The sequence below is a fragment of the Hydra vulgaris genome, chromosome 05 (genome assembly GCF_038396675.1).
Source record: "Hydra vulgaris chromosome 05, alternate assembly HydraT2T_AEP".
NCBI classification, from domain to species: Eukaryota; Metazoa; Cnidaria; class Hydrozoa; order Anthoathecata; family Hydridae; genus Hydra; species Hydra vulgaris.
Window position 1 is genome coordinate 3,789,241 of NC_088924.1, and position 17,386 is coordinate 3,806,626.

The 17,386-nt window shown below is 28.6% G+C and overlaps 1 protein-coding gene across 1 annotated transcript in view; it reads left to right on the top strand.

The window, feature by feature from the left end:
- Positions 1–2,087, top strand: part of LOC136071799 (cilia- and flagella-associated protein 298-like) — a 30,512-nt gene extending 28,425 nt beyond the window's left edge. Inside the window, exon 6 of the mRNA XM_065797126.1 lies at positions 1,832–2,087. Within this exon, the coding sequence (XP_065653198.1) occupies positions 1,832–1,942 (111 nt within the window). The 3' untranslated portion in view covers positions 1,943–2,087. The remainder of the gene's footprint in view (positions 1–1,831) is intronic.
- Positions 2,088–17,386: the final 15,299 nt, after the last annotated feature.

Genomic DNA, 17,386 nt, shown 5'->3' on the forward strand with positions numbered 1-17,386 from the left:
ATTAAGCAAAGATTTTGGAATACAAAAAAAAATTTTTTTTTTTGTATACATTTAAACATAAAACATAAAATGCTATATATATTTAATTGGTAAATATTCAAAACTTACATTTCAGAGTGCAGAAAACAGCTTTTAGTATTAATTGTATAAGCTGCATGTGTCTGATGATAATAAGGAAATTCAAGTTTGATTTTATGAGCACTACCCCATACAGTATTTGCGTAGTTGATGTGGCTATAAATAAAGGAATAGTATTATTGTAATAAGTGTTGTTTGTTTAACATGTTTCTAGCTTTATATAATACCAATAAATTAGCAACTTTTGATGAGATACTATCAATATAATTTCTCCAAGTTAGATTTTCATTGATATAGACTCCTAAAAATTTTAAAATTTTTTTTCTTTTAAAGATTTTTTAATTCTGATTTACTCCCAACAAGGCTGCAAGCAACCACTATTAAGCTAGGTATTACTAAAAAAAAAGGACAGAGTTTTTGGACCTTGTCTAGAAGGGAACGAGTATCATTAAAAGAATCAGCTTAAATATGACAACAGTATTCCATACTGGGACGAATAAAGAGATTAGGTAGAGAATGGAATAAGGAGTAAGAAAATGAAAAAAGCAACCTTAGCAGATGCTAATTTAGCAGTTGATTGTATATATGGTTTCCATGAGCGATCACTAGTGAACGATAACCCAAGAAGACGTAAAGAAGAGGACTCGGTGAGAGGGTTGCCATTCAATAATATAGGAATGTCGACAGTATTGCGATAGTTATTTGCAGTAAATAACTGAGTTTTGCTGGAGTTTAAGTTCACAAGCCACTGCAAACCCCAATCTGTTACAGAAGTGATGTCAGATTCGAGATCAGCTGCCTGTTCTAAGAGATTGAAAATAGAAGATTTTTGGCATTCCTGAAGACAGGAGTATAAAGTTGAGTCATCAGCAAAAAAGCAACTTTAGATGTAAAGTTGTCAGGAATATCATTAGTGTAGATACTGGAAGATCATTAAAAAATAAGTGTAGATAAGAAACAAAAAGTACCTTGAGCTACCCCAGAAGTTACTGGAAATGAAGAAGAGTGTTGGCCTTTGAGGATGATTTTAAGTATGTTGTCATATTTAAGTTGAGTACTGTTGTCATATTTAAGTTGGTTCTTCTAATGATGCTCTTTCACTTCTAGACAAGGTCTAAAAACGCATTGTAAACGTAGTTGGACCCGCTCTATCTGCTAAGCTTAAGCCTCTTTCCCATCATCGTTAAGTTGTATCTTTTTTCTTTTCTACAAATGCTATTATGGTCGCTGCTCAAAGGGGCTATTATCTCTAGTTCCATCAACTAAAACTAATTGTCGCTTGACTCGTCATTCAGCAAAGTCTCATTCTTTTACTGTATGTCTCCCTGCTTACTCTAAAAATTTTCATTCGTCTTGTTTTTTTCCCGGCACCTTAACCCTTTGGAACTCTCTCCCATCTTCATGTTTTCCTGACAACCTTCAACTTTTCAAGTCTTCTGTCAACCGTTTCCTTGCTTTATAACTCTATTCTTTTTTTCTAGTAACTCCCAACTTAATAGTGGTTGCTTGCAGCCTTGTTGGGAGTGAATCAGAATAAAAAATAATACTAATAATTATTTATACATATATATATATATATATATATATATATATATATATATATATATATATATATATATATATATATATATATATATATATATATATATATATATATATATATGTATAAAGAGAGAGAGAGAGAGAGATTTTATAGATATTTTCAATAAAGCATTTTGATATTTACTTTTTTGTTTTGTTTTTTGTTTTACAGAAATTAGAACAAGACGAATTTGATAGCTACCTAAATTCTCCTTGGTCAGACTCTTCACATTTAAAAAGACAGTTTCAAGGATTAAATAATATCTCGTGGAAACCGAAATAGTTTGAATTTTTTTTTTTTTTTGAGTAAATAAAATACTAAATTACAGTGTTGTTATTTATTTACAACTTCTATAAAAGGCTCTCTTCATAAAAATTCGTTGTAATATAAATATGTATAAAAAATATATTTTTAGTTCAAGTTTTTATTTTTTGAAATTGTTTTTTCTTTATTTAAAAAATGTTTTGTGTTGAAAATAAGCTTTAAATTACTTAGTTTTAATTAATTAATTTAGTTACTTTTATAAGATTTTATTAGAGCAAGGTTTCCTCGAGGACGAAAATGATTAAGTTGAAAGAAAAATTACAATTCAAATATAACACGTTTTTATTAAAATACTACCTTAAATTAAGGTGGCATACCCCATAGAGTTTTTATTGGAAGTGAAACCTTATATTCAAAATTGAAATTAACCATACAAAAGATAAAATAGAATTGTAAAATTAAAGGTATTTATGTAGTCAAAACTACCACTTATAATTGCGGATATACTAAAGTATGCACATCGCAGCATAAAAATAAAACTAATGATAAAATACAGTCCGATCTATGTAACCTGCTAAAAGGTTTTAAAACGGATTATTGGTTTCCATCATGGCCTTCTTTATAGAAGGCCTCGACACCGTGCGCGATTGTTTTTGACTGAAGGCCGATTTAAAAAAAATATGGCGGTTTAGTAAAATAGAAAAATGTTGTATAGCTTTGCTAAGACTAAATATATAATTAGTAAACATTCTACTTGCCTTTTTTTGATGCATTATTATAAAATTAGTTTTCTGACGTTAAATTAACAACTTTTTTATAAGATTAAATTGTTTATTAAAATGAATAAAAACATTTTAAATCAAAATTTTATATATATAATATATAAGAAATAATAAGTAATGAGAAAAATACACCAATAAAAAACCAAATTATTTTTTTACTAAACATGAAAAAAAATTTTTATATAAGCTTGGTTTCTATTAGTTTGGTTTCTTTATTACTTTTGGGAGTGTGAAGTAATGCAAAGTTCTTTAAAAAAATGTTTGCTAATGTTTGGCATTGTTTCTTTGCAATAGAAAAACTGTACAACTCTGAAATAAATGTAAACTGTCGTATAAAAAATGTTCGGCAAACTCTTTTATCTAACAAAGAAAAAAATATGTAGCATAATAAGGACTACTGAGATAGAGTATCTGATGGAATAGTTAATCCTCTATTTAAAGTATTCAAATAAGTTCCATATTTTTCATAATATGTAGTTGTATCTTCATCATTTTCTTCAGTTGAACACTTTTGAACATAACCAGCAATATAGACAATAGCATATAAAATGTCTATTTTTATAGTATCTTCTAGATCTGCTAAATTGTAAATTATATCAATTTCTCTATCATTTAAATCTTCAAGACATAAAAGACAGTCATGGCCATCATTTCCTTCTACATCAATATTTAGTTGTAGCACCAGCTAGCTACTGTACTTTTTCGATAACTGATTTAGCTGTTATAAAGTAAGTACCACCAGAGCCTTGCCTTAGTTTTCCAAAGCATTTTTCAATTGGATCACTAGAAAACCAACCTAAAATAATATATTCATTTCCATTTGATAAAAGATGACAAGACAAATCAACTAGGACAAAGTATGTGAAAGAGCATTGCTTGTATCTCTCGTAAGCTGGCGAACACGTTAACCAGATGTTGGTTTCATATTTTCAGCCATTGTTGCAATAGCGAGCAACTTTTTTAAATTATTGTCATCTGAAGATCTGATTACATTACGCGACTCATCCCTAAATCTAGCATTGGCACCTGGACATTTAACCTTCACTACTTTCCAAAATTCTATAATTAACTCCAAAAAAATAATAGTACCCTTGACACTTTCTTGTTCTATTTTAGGATGAGTTTTTAGAGCTGCAACTGTCTCTTCACTAAATATTTGTAAACAAGTGCTTACTTTTTGTCGTTCTATTGGTTTAGGATTTATTGATGTTTAAGTCAATCTGGATAACTTTATTAACGGATTTTTTTTAAGTGTATATAAGTTAATTAAATCTCTCCAATTTGCAATGTGAGTTATTTCATTATGAATAAACTGCAACTGACCTAGTTTTTCTGTTAGCCAATTGTTTCTTATGCACTTCAAAAGATGAATATAGTCATATAAAATATAAGAACCATTTTGACATAACCAAGGTTTTCCCTCTACTGTTTTGAATTTAGAAAAAAAGCTTTGGTTAACTTTATTTTCATTTGTAATAATTGCAATTACTTTACCATTACACCTCAAAGTTTCTATGGTGTCTTCAATTAATTTGCATTGTTCTAGTTGGAAATCTGAAGTCAGATTACTAACTGGTAAAACTCTTGCTAAAAATTCAGGTCCACAAAGACTTTTGACCATAAATGAAAATACAGTAGTAGCTAATTTCTCTGGATAATTAACACCATTTCCAAAAATATTTCCACTTTGATATAATAATGTTGCTTTTACATAAACTTCATCTATCAATAAAACACAATTTCTTTTTTTTTCATCCAAGTTCGATAACACAGAACTTAAAAAAGTTAAATCATCCTGAGAGTTTTTTTTTGAAGTTATGCGCGTCAAAGTTCAAATACTTGGCAACTGATTATCATAACATAATCGATGGTAGGTGGAACGACTTGTTGCAAAATATTCGAAAGCTCTCGTTATTATATCAGAAGAATAGACCGCACAACCAACAGAATGATCTCCCATTACATTAAGATGCTCAAGAATTATTTGAATTTTATGATCCTTATCCTTAACTTTCAGATATCTAAGGGCTTCGTTTAAAGATGACTTTGAACAATGAGAAGTGATTTTGTTATTTGACAGAGGTTTAATAGTACATTTTGAACCAAAATGAAATGCTTCGAACAACAAACTTTGATTAATTATCAGCAAAAATAGTGGAACTCCACAATTGAATACTTTAGATTGGATGAAAATTGAATTGTTTTGCTTGTATGTAATCAAATCATTAGATAAGTATTTTTTGATTTCTCCAAAGTTAAAATTATCAATTATTTTATATTCTTCTAATTCATCTTTATTGATACCTCTTTTTGAAGGAGAAGATAAAGTCTTTCTCATTTTTGGTGGTGGAGAGGAGAGACAACTTTTAGAGGGTAGTGGGACGTCAGAAAGAAAAGTTTAAAAGCGAAAGAACGTGAGAGCGAAAAGTTTTAAAGCGAAAAAACGTTAAAGCGAAAAGTTTAAAAGCGAAAACCGGGAAATCGAGTAGCGTGATAATTCAGCAACAACAACAACAACAATGTTATTATTGAGATAATTTTTTGTGATTTTGTTATTATTTCAATGTTATATTATAGATTATTTGGCGTTTGAATTTTATTTATTTTAAAATTGTTTATATATTTCATTTTTTAGATATCGTTTAGAATTATTTATATTTGGTATTCTAGCTAAGAGTTATAGTTACAGTTAGAGTTTATTAGATTAAATAAATTAAAAAACTTATTGTATATAGTTTAGAATTATTTATTTGTTTCGTATTTTAGCTAAGAGTAAGTCTGATAAAAAATAGACTTGCATAATTTTCTAATTGATATTATTTCATTTTAATTTCTTTTTTGATATTTATACATTACATTTCAAGCAAAAGATTGTTTCTTTGTTTAAATAAAAATTATTCTTAATAATTAAAAAGATGCAAATTAATAATGTGCTTTTATTTTGATTAGATATGGTGAGTTAGGCTGTTTACCCTTGATGCTTTTAGAAATGATTAGATAGTTAAACCTCAAAATTTGATGTTTAAATTTTTAGTCATAAACTAAAAGCCAGCCAGGGCAAATATATCAACACAACATATTTAAAAAAGAGACATATGAAGGTTAGTTTTTAATATAAATTATTATCTAGTAGATAATAATATCTACAAATATTCCTGTTTATGTAAATTAAGGCAAAATTTTATCAGTTTATATTTATCTAATTGATCACTTATGCTTATGTTTATGATCTGTTATAAGAAATAATGTTCTCTTTATAAAATTTTTTTTAAACTAATGTATGCACTGACTATTTTAGTCCTAAAGTTAATATTTTCTCTTGCTATTTGATATATTTGCAGATTTGTTGGGTTACATATTGTTCTTTGCTGATTTTTTAAAAAAATATTGTAGATGTATGTTTTTGAAGTTCTATGTTTTTTTTAAGGGTAGTTTTTGGGCAAATGTTGATAGATTTTAATGTTCTTAAGTAAATCTGCTTTATTTTGCACTTAATTTTGAGATTCGTTGCACTCAGTAATAATGCGCTTTGAATATGCAATATGGTTTTTTGAGTCTTTTAATTAGGTGAATGAGCTAAAGCACTGTCATTATTGGTCTTTAAAGACCTTTTGCTTATAACAATTGTGCTAAAATTTAGCCTTTGAATATATTGTCAACTTATGATATGTTTTTAAATTTATAAGCATACATCAATGCAAACATCTCTATAAATATCTATAAATATCTTATCTCTATAAATCCTAAATCCATCCTTGTATGGAACACTTTTGTCATATCTTAGGCGGATCTTCTAGTGTGCCCTTTTTCTTTTAGACAATGTGCAAAAATGAATTGTTTTTGCACCTTGACTTGCTCTCGCAGCAAACAAGGAGCTGCTTTTGCAGCCAACCTCTAACCATTATAACATTATCATAATGTTGCTTTTCTTTCTATTTTTTATAAATACTACAATGGACACTGCTCTAAAGAGCTAGCGTCACTTATGCCATCTACTTCATTTTTGTGTTACTCATCATTCAATAAAGTCTAATTGTTTTACTATGACTGTTCCTAAGTGCTCTTAAACTTCTTATTTGTCTAGTTTTTTTCCTTAAACTTTTTTTTTCACTTGCTTATCTTGTTTTCCTGATTCATATAGTTCACAATCTATTGATTTTTCTGTTATTCGCTATCTTGCTCTATAAATTTTATCTTTTCTGTAACAGTAGTTGCTTGCAGCCTTGTTGGAAATAAAGATGTTAAAAAAAAAACATTTCTAATGTTAGCCCAGCATATTGTATTAGCTGGGATGTTATGCATTTTACACTTTTTTTTTGTTAAATAATTCTCTTTTTAGTAATAAAAAAAATTAGCAATACAATAAACTAAGTTAATGATATAAAATTTCCAAAGAAGCAAACTAAAATTAGATTCATCTATAGCCAGCAGTAATTTATGTTTTAAAAACTATTTTATCTAGTTCAAAAACATATAACAGTATACTGAACATCAAACAAATAAGATAACAAAGGCTATTACTAACCGATCTGTAGAAAAAATAATTAAATATTTATGCTAAGTAATGCAAATGAAGAAATAAAAACTTTACTATACTTAGGTCACAAACAATTCATAGCATAACTATTAACAATAACAAATCATTTAGTTAAAGCATAAAAAGTAAATAAGTTTCTCACCAGTCAATCATCACAATTGAAACTTGTTAAACTAATTAGCCAAGCACACTTTATAAATCTTTTTCCTTTAAGCAGAATCTTTTTCACAATTAATGACTGAATTTTTAATTTTACATGCAAACGATCCAAAAAATATTACGCAGAATAATTTTTAGATTATTGGCATGTTTTTATACTACAATTAAACGCATAATGCAGAACTGCCTTCAAAAAATCTTTTAGGCATCAACCAAGGAGAATCCACCCAGTTATTAATTAAATCATATCTTTGAAGTGTTCTAAAAAATAAAAACAACCACAATGCAAAATAAGAAAGTAGTCAAAAATAAAGTCATCTTACACTACCTCCTGTAAAATGAATTATAAATAATTTTGACACAAAAATATTGCTGAAATTGAACACGAGAGAAAAAAAAAAATGTGCAGCTTTCTGTTTAAGGAACAAATTAAATCAAAACAGCATCTTAAAAAAAATAGTAGCCAAACAAAATACCTAAAAGGTACAGCAACATATTTCAAGGGTAACAACATTGATCAAGATAACGCCATACATAATGGTCACAATATAAGCCTCTATATTATAGACTTATATTGTGATTTTTGACTTATAGATTATAAGCCAAAAATCAGGCTATATAAATACAACATATAAAAGTCATTTTTGACACAGACTTTGAGCTAGTATTCATTTTACTAAAGTGTATGTCTGATAACAACATTATTTTCAATACAAATATTAAAAAATTCACTTTATCTTGCAGATAATTCACCAGTAAATATAACTGGTCGATATGATGGCACATAAAATAGAACCACTTCTAACTAACTAAATTTTTAGTGTGGAGACAACTAAAAACTTGACCTCTTATTATTGGTATCTCAACTTTTACACTTTGTTTTGGAGCAATATTCTAAACAATTCAATTCAAACAAATTCGCCATACTCTATCCTCTATAAAGTATAAACTTCATGAATTTATTTCTGAAATTGACTCACTCCAATTGTAACACCTTTAAGATGACACAATTCAAAGAGAAAAAATCAAGTCTTTATTAATAATTATTCCTCTCCTAAATGATGCTAAAATTTAAATTAGTCAAAGCCTCATGGAGAGTTCGATGCTTTTAATTGATTTCTCTAATTCTATAAAAATACCTAGTCTTCTGTCCACTTATTCTTGTCTAGAATATGACCTTTGAAAATTAGCAATTTTAATATAAATAGTCAATTGCGTTTTTCTTTTTAAATGTTAACTCATTTATATAAAAAAAATGTTACCAATGTTATTAATTTTTTTTTCTCGCTTAACCCATCCCATTCGCTTTTAACTTTTTCGCTTTCCCGACTTTCGCTCTTAAAATTTTCACTATTAAAAGTTTCGCTTTAAAGACACCGAGCCCTTTTAGAGATATTTGGAAACACTGATGGTCCAATTTTACATGAATCGGTCTCAGAGATATTTGGAAACACTGACGGTCCAATTTAACATGAATCGTTCTCAATTTACCATGACATAATGTAAACTCCGCTTCATCTGGCCAATGCAATTTACAAACAGCAGTGAATTTTGTAACGGTCCAATTTTAACGAGGGATACTCATAAACCATTTATTTTTTTCAGATTCTTTACGAGGGAATTTATATACAGATACATTACAACCTGAAGACTTATAATTTGAGGAACATTTTGGAACACAGCATTTTAAAAGCATTCTAAATTATTTAATTTAAATTCACTTGAAAAATAACTTTAAATATTTCTGAAAAATAGCAATCAATATTTTACACCTTTATCCAAACAAAATTTGCGTTTGTAAGAAGTTTTTAAAAACCGGTCTTCAGTCAAAAAAAATCGCGCACGGTTTCGAGGCCTTCTATAAAGAAGGCATCTATAACTGCATCTATAACTGCATCTATATATTTCGCATCTATAACTGCATCTATATATTTCGCATCTATAACTGCAGCAAATATGAAAATTCTTACTGAGCGGCTAGATATGAATGAAAAAGTCGTAAGCGAAAACTCATATAAAATTAATAACATTGCAATGGATTTAGATGAAACGAATAAAAAAGTTATATCACTTGTATCTGATTGCAGTGATATTATGAAATCTATCCAAACTAACGACGAGATTATTTCGAATAAATTTGAAGTAGTAAAGAAAAAAACAAAAGAGTTAAGCAATAAAATTAAAGACAATAGCGAAATACTGAAAATAAAGAATAAGCTTAGAGAAATCGAGGATCGTTCACGAAGGAACAACCTCAGAATAGAAGGCCTGAAAGAAAGCGAAAACGAAAATTGGAGTGTAAGCGAATCTAAGGTACAAAAGATGTTTGAAGATACACTTGGTTTAAAAAGTATACAAATTGAGAGGGCTCACAGGACAGGATTTAGAAACACACACAAAACTCGCCCAATAGTTGTTAAGCTACTAAACTATAAAGACAAAGTAGAAACTTTAAAACAGGCAAAAATTTAAAAGGAAAAAATATTTACATAAACGAAGACTACTGCGCCGAAACTACAATTATAAGAAACGAGCTTCGAGAACAACTGAAAAAAGAACGAGAAGGCGGAAAATATGCGGTTATATCGTACGATAAACTAATCATTCGCGAATGGACTCCCAAAGAAAAGTAAATGTTTTTTATTTGTTATTTTATTGTTTAAATTCTTATTTTAAAATGGAAACTAATTTATTATCTAATTTTAATGCAAAAAATTACACATCCAATAATAATGGCAATAATAATGACATAAATAAACTTAAAGCTTTCCTAAGAAACAAAAATATACTTTTCGAAAATAACCCTGAATTAAACATTAGTTTTTTTAAGGATGGGGATGGAGAGGAAAATATAAGCCCTTATTATTACAACTCGAACATTTCAACGCTCATTGGCAACATTGATGTTAATGCACTATCCATTCTGCATCTAAATATAAGGAGTATACAAAAAAACTTTGATAAATTTAAAGAATTTTTGTTTAGCGTTAAAATAAAATTTCAAATTATATGTCTAACAGAAACATGGAGCAGGAATAAAGAAATCGAAAATAACTCTAACTTTCAACTTAATAATTATAAAGTTATTCATCAAATAAGAGGATCTGAAAAAATAGGAGGTGGAGTGTGCATTTTCATACATAACTCTTTAGATTTTAAACTGCGTAAAGAAATGTGCTCAATAACAAAGGATTTTGAGTTACTAACCGTTGAGGTCTTAAACGATGCCAGCAAAAACGTAATTCTGCACGTCATATATAGACCGCCTTCAGGTAATATAAAAGCATTTAGCAAACACTTTAAAGGTTTAATTACAAAAAAAGATACTTATGGCAAGCTAATTTATTGTGTAGGCGATCTCAATTTAGATTTTCTCGATTATGAAAATAATAAAAACGTCAGAAATCTTACTAATATTATATTTCAAAATGGTTTTATTCCAACAATTAATAAACCAACTCGCATAACAAAAAATAGTGCTACTATAAAAATTACAAACGTCTTTTCGAGACAGTTATAAAGTATTCGAAAAAACAGTATTATACCAACCAATTACATAACTGCAAAAATGATGCACAAAAAATGTGGCGCATAATGAAAGAGGTGATAGGAAAAAAAAACATAAGCGCTAATGAACTTCCCAAAAAGCTCATTATAAATAATTGTGAAATTACTAATGAAACGTTAATTTCTAATTCTTTCAATCATGAGTTTGTTAATACAGGCCCGAGTTTGGCTTCCAAAGTAAAAAACAGCAAAACTAGCTTCGAGTCATACTTGACCTCTAATAATGATCTCATGGAAAATAATAAGTTATCTGAACAAGAACTACTTGATGCTGTAAATTTATTAAAATCAAATAAAGGTAATGGAGTTGATGATGTAAGTAGCAATATAATGATTAAATTAATATTTTATTTAAAAACTCCGCTTTTGCACATTTTCAGTCTTTCTTTAGAACAAGGTATCTTTCCTGACAAACTAAAAGTGGCCAGGGTGATACCAGTTCTAAAATCTGGAGATGCAACTTGTGTCGCAAATTACAGACCTATTTCAATACTACCATGTTCAAAAATACTAGAACATATTATGTATAAAAGATTGTACCATTTCTTAGATATTAATAACATCCTTTATAATAAACAATTCGGATTCAAAAACGGTCACTCCACTGATCAGGCAATTGCCTATCTTGTTTACGATATTATGAAATCTTTTGATGAAAATAAATATACTTTAGGCGTGTTTATTGATCTCAGTAAGGCTTTTGACACTGTAAATCATAATATTTTATTAACCAAACTAAAAAACTATGGTATTAAACACTCGAACTTTAAATGGTTTAAAAGCTACCTGTCAAATAGACAGCAATACATTTCTCATAATTGCAGTAAAACTAACAATATGAATATAACTTGTGGAGTACCTCAAGGCTCTATATTAGGACCGCTCTTATTTCTAATATATATCAACGACTTAAGTAAATCTTGTAATATATTAGACTCAATCTTGTTTGCAGATGATACTAATCTATTTTATGCTCACAATGACATAAAAATCTTATTTAAAACTGTAAACATAGAACTTCAATATCTTTCTAAATGGTTTAGAGCAAACAAATTATCTCTAATTGCAATAAAAACAAAATATACTTTTTTCGATCGCTATCATGAAAGAGACAAAATTCCATTAAAACTTCCAAATCTTTGTATTAACAATTATGAAATAAAAAGAGAGGTATCATTAAAATTTCTAGGCGTACTCCTGGACGAAAATGTAACTTGGAGATGTCAGATAAAATATATTGAAGGTAAAATATCAAGAAACATCGGCATGCTATATAGGGCAAAACCATTTTTAAATCTAAGTTGTTTAAAACTCTTATATTTCTCCTTTATTCATTCCTATCTTAATTACGCTAGCATTGCATGGTGTAGTACCAATAAAAATAAATTGAAAAAACTCTTTAATATGCAAAAACATGCTATAAGAATTATATCCAATAAAAACCGCTATACACCCTCTCGACCCTTATTTATTAACTTAAATATACTAAATATCTACCAAATAAATATTTATCATCTCCTAATTTTTATGTTCAAAATTAATAAAAGTATCATTCCAAAAATATTTAACCCGTTATTCAAAATAAAGGAAAACAAATATTTAACTAGATATTCAAATAACAGATATATACAGCCCAAGAGTTATTATGCAGCAACTGATTTTTCAATTTCAATAAGAGGACCAAAGGCATGGAATAAAATACTTTCAACTGAACTTAAAACTCTAACAATGCTTAATGAGTTTAAGACAAAACTAAGACAGCTATTAATAAAGAATGATTTACCACAAAACTATTTCTGAAATTACATTATGATTTATCTATCAAATACATGAAAAGTATATTAATCTTAGAAAAAGACTGAGTTAAATTTATTTATATCCTAATATATATATTCTTATTGTTTTTGTTTTTTGCTAAGCCTATAGCGCTTCTAGCTAATTCTTCACTTCTTTTTTTTTTATTAATAGATGTTTTATTTATTATTTTACCACTTTTGTACATTTGTTTATTTTATAAATTTAACGAAGTTTCTTATTTTAAAATTAAACTTTATATTTACGGAATTTATAAAGGGGCTTGGTGATAAGACATATTAGTCTTCTTCTCGCCCCTGCTATATTTATATTTTGTTAGTAAATTACGGAATGTATATTTTTAAACTAAAAAAAAAAAAAAAAAAAAAAAAAAGGCCATGGTTTCCATGTAGGGTAATTCCTGGCAGCTTAGTTTTATACTGTGTTGCATATCACCTTAAATAGCTTTTTAAAAGCAATTTCTAAACTCTGAAAAAGTACCTTAAGATATAATTTATGATCAGTTTGGTATTTTTGAAACTAACAATAATACTACATAACGTGAAAAACACCAATTTATGGTTGGTTCAAACTTAATCCTGGCCAGGCAGGGGCGCACAGAGAGTGGGGCATCCGGGTTAGTTTTTTCCGGGCATCACGTTTATGGAGCATCATCAAATGACATAAAAACAATCAGTGTCTTGATCTTAGTGGTGACGAGTTTATTGATGAGTTACTCCATTTTTCGTCTGTTCAACGCCATCTTCTGATAAATGATCAGTCCTTAAATCTTCTGAATAGCATTTATGCGAAGAAATTTAAAGGAAATTTCCCCCAGATATGCATCTGTCTTCGTATCTTCCTTACTTTGCTAGTATCTGTTGCTGAAGGCGAGAGATCTTTTATCAAGTTAGCTCTCGTCAAGAACACTCTAAGAAATACCATGGGACAGAATAGTCTTGACGACTGCCTTATCCTTTTCATTGAAACAGATCTTGTGAAGAAAGTTAATTACGATGTTGTAACTTCCAACTTTGCTGCTAGAAAAGCTCGTTAAATCTTGCTGTAACGTCAGAAAAACTTAATACCAAATCTAGAAATGTTTTTATTTCTTTGTTTTGTATAATTATTTGATTCGTTATTTATATAGCTTTATTTTTCTTATTATTTTTATTTTAGTGGTTAGAGGGAGAGGGGAGGGGACATCCAGTAAATTTTTCATATATTATGAGCAAGTACTCAATCATCAAAACTTAAAAAAATTTATAGCTTACAAAAGCATGCGTGCAGAATCATTTACTCTAAAAATAAGCGTGAACACGCTAAATCTATAACCAATGATATGAAAATGATGGATATTTTTGAAATAAATACCTATCAGCATATTTTATGTATCGCTTCAACAATAATCTCTCTCCTGAAAACCTTAATGATAAGTTTGAAATAAATAGAAATGAAAACTATTACCTAAGAGCAAATATAAGTAACACATATAAACTGCCTCAAAACTGAATATAACATTGGATATCGAGGTCTAAATATATGGAATATCTATCAAAAAGGATTTAAATGTGTGACAAAGTCATTGAGTTCATTTTAAGTTTCAATTCAAGAATGAAATTTTTAAAGTTTGAGATGAGTTTGTGCTTGAGTAACTCTGAAGTTATTTGATTCTATTTTTTTCAGTTTTTTATCTTTATTTGATTGACTGATCAGCGCAGCAGTTTTATGCCTATTAAGGTAAATAATATAATATATATATATATTCTATTGAAAGTACATTTAAGGGATCTATGAAAAGATTGGGATGACGTATTGTCATCTTCTTTGAACCCTGGTTAATTCATTATTTTTTAAAGATCATCGTAATAAGAAAAGTTTATATTTTATATTGTATACACAAAAACGGTGCTTGTTGACAAGATTTTACTGTCTTCTTCGTTTTACGGACATATTTATTCCTTTCTTGTATTTTTATATGTTGATTATTTTAGTTAAACAGCAAAACAAATGAAAAACAATAAAAAAAAAAAAAAAATGTCATGGATATATACTATGGTCGTTAGAGAAGTTCATAGAACTTCATCTAAAAAGATACAATGAGACAGGAAATAATTAAATATTTATATATTATTTTAAATTGTGTTTAATTATGAACATTTTAAGTACTTGTTGAAATATTTTGGATGTTTATTTTTGAAATTTTATTTATTTTTAAAACTTTATTTATTCTTAAAATTTTATTTATTTTTAAAATTTTATTTTATTTATTATAAAGTTTTATTTATAAAAAGTTATTTAAATTTTATTACATACGTTTAAAAAAAAAATTTAAAAATGATATCGAGCATATATTAAAACCTGTGCTCTACTTGGAGTTTCAACACAAGCCATAAGCGAAGAATTGGTTTTAGTTCATGGTGACCAAGCTCTAAAATATAGTACATTTGCCAAGTGGACTACTTTATTTAAAGATGGTAGAGAGAGTCTCAAAGATGCTCCTCGCTCAGGGCACCCTCAAACCACGTATACAGCTGAGAATATTGAATGTGTGAGATCATATTATCATATATTTGAAACCCTGACATCGATTAATCGTTTTACAATCAACAAAATCATTCACAACGCGCTTAAAAAAAGAAAATTAACATCACGTTGGATACCCCACGAGTTAACCGATCAAAATCGCAAGAATATAGTTAAGACATGTAAGAAAAATAAGCCCGTTTCAGAAACGGCCCATGGAGACTATGTGATATTATTACAGGGAATGAGTCGTGGTTTTATTTTAGAAAAATTCGGCACAAGGTTGCTAACGCTAGTTGGGCCGGCGAAGGTGAAAGTCTAAGAACTATAGTAAGATACGGTAGGTTTTAGCCGAAAAACATGTTCTACATCTTCTTCAAAACAACAGGTATTGTTCATTTATGTTGAAATAATGGGTTATGTTGAAAAGGGAGACACCATTACTAGCTAATATTACATAAAAAATTGTTTGAAATCTCTTTTATGCGAAATAAATAAGCGATGATCTAAAACAGGGGCCTAAAATTTCGAATTACTCCATGATAACGCTCGACATGATGTGACTCAAACCGTCACAAATTGTCTAAACCAAGCTGGAATTACAATAATTCGCCACCCACCATACTTACCAGACTTAGCTCCATCCAATTGTTGGCTATTCGACTTGATAAAAAAAAATCTTGATGACGATACTGAGGTCGAAAGTCAAAAAATTCGCATAACAAGCTACTTCAAAATAAACTCAAAGAAGAGTATAAAAAAAACGTTTGACAAATGGCTTAAACGGATGCAACTTTGTGTAAGATATATATTTTCTTTTAAACACCCAGTAATAAAATTACAGGTAAAGTAACTTATATTATTACAGTTTATAGTTAAATTACGTCAAGAGAGCACGGCTCTCCCAATCATTAGCCTTTAGACGGTTAGTTCTACTTTAGAAATATTCACCTCCATCAAAGTTTTAAATGTTTCTCTTTGTTCTTTCAAATTCCATAACTGGAACGATTCTTTTAATATTGCTATAATCTCAGCTTGCAGTTCTTCTTGAGGTAGTGTAAATTTAATTGTTTTCTTTTCTATCATGTATTGAAAGAAGTTTAAACCAAGAGTTTTACACATAGAAATCACTTCATTTGTAAATGATTTTTTATTTTGTGTTGACTTCAATTGATTAATTATCAGTGAGTAACAAGTTTGATTTTTCATCAGCCTGATAAATGAATTAGCTTTATTTCGAATTAGAATAGTTGAAATATCCTCTATTTTAAAAAAAGAATGCAGGTAATTTTTACTATATTTTGAGATACCAAAAAATGATTTTAAAACTGCTCTTCCAACGGCGTCTATCTTTCGAAGAAAACTGATATCAAAGTTGCAGAGTTCAAGGCCATATATAAGCTTTGGCACAGCTAAAGTGTTGTATAAATGAACTATTGTTGACGGCTGGCAATAACGAATTCCACTGTCAATTAGAGCTATTGCAACCGATTGAAACTGAGTTATACGTTCATTTAGATTTGTTTTTTGAAGTGTTGCAGTTTTCTTGTTGTTTTTACCATTATCCCATTGGAAACCCAGATGTTTTAATTTATTTTAGATACATATATAGCTTCCGTTAATTTGAACAACGTTGTTCGGAATTGAACTTTTACCAGAAATCAGAAGTTCCGTTTTTTCAGTGTTTAGCTTAATAAAGTTTGATATTCCATATGTTTGAAACCTGTCAATCAGTTCTTGTAGACCAGAGATGGTTGGACTTAGCAAAACTACATCATCTGCATATGCAATGACACCAGTATAAATACCATTTATTGTTGAACCTACTTTACATTCTGAGACGATTTCATTTAAGATATTTTCAGTATAAATGCTATATAAATGTGGCGATAGAATAGACCCTTGACGCACCTCTTGTGACATACTGAATTGATTTGAGGTAGATATGTAGATAGTGATGGACATTATTTTGAACATTTAATAAAATTAAAAGATACTCCTTTTTTTTATAGGGGAGTTCTGCGAACTTTCCTAACGACCTAAGTATATATATATATATATATATATATATATATATATATATATATATATATATAT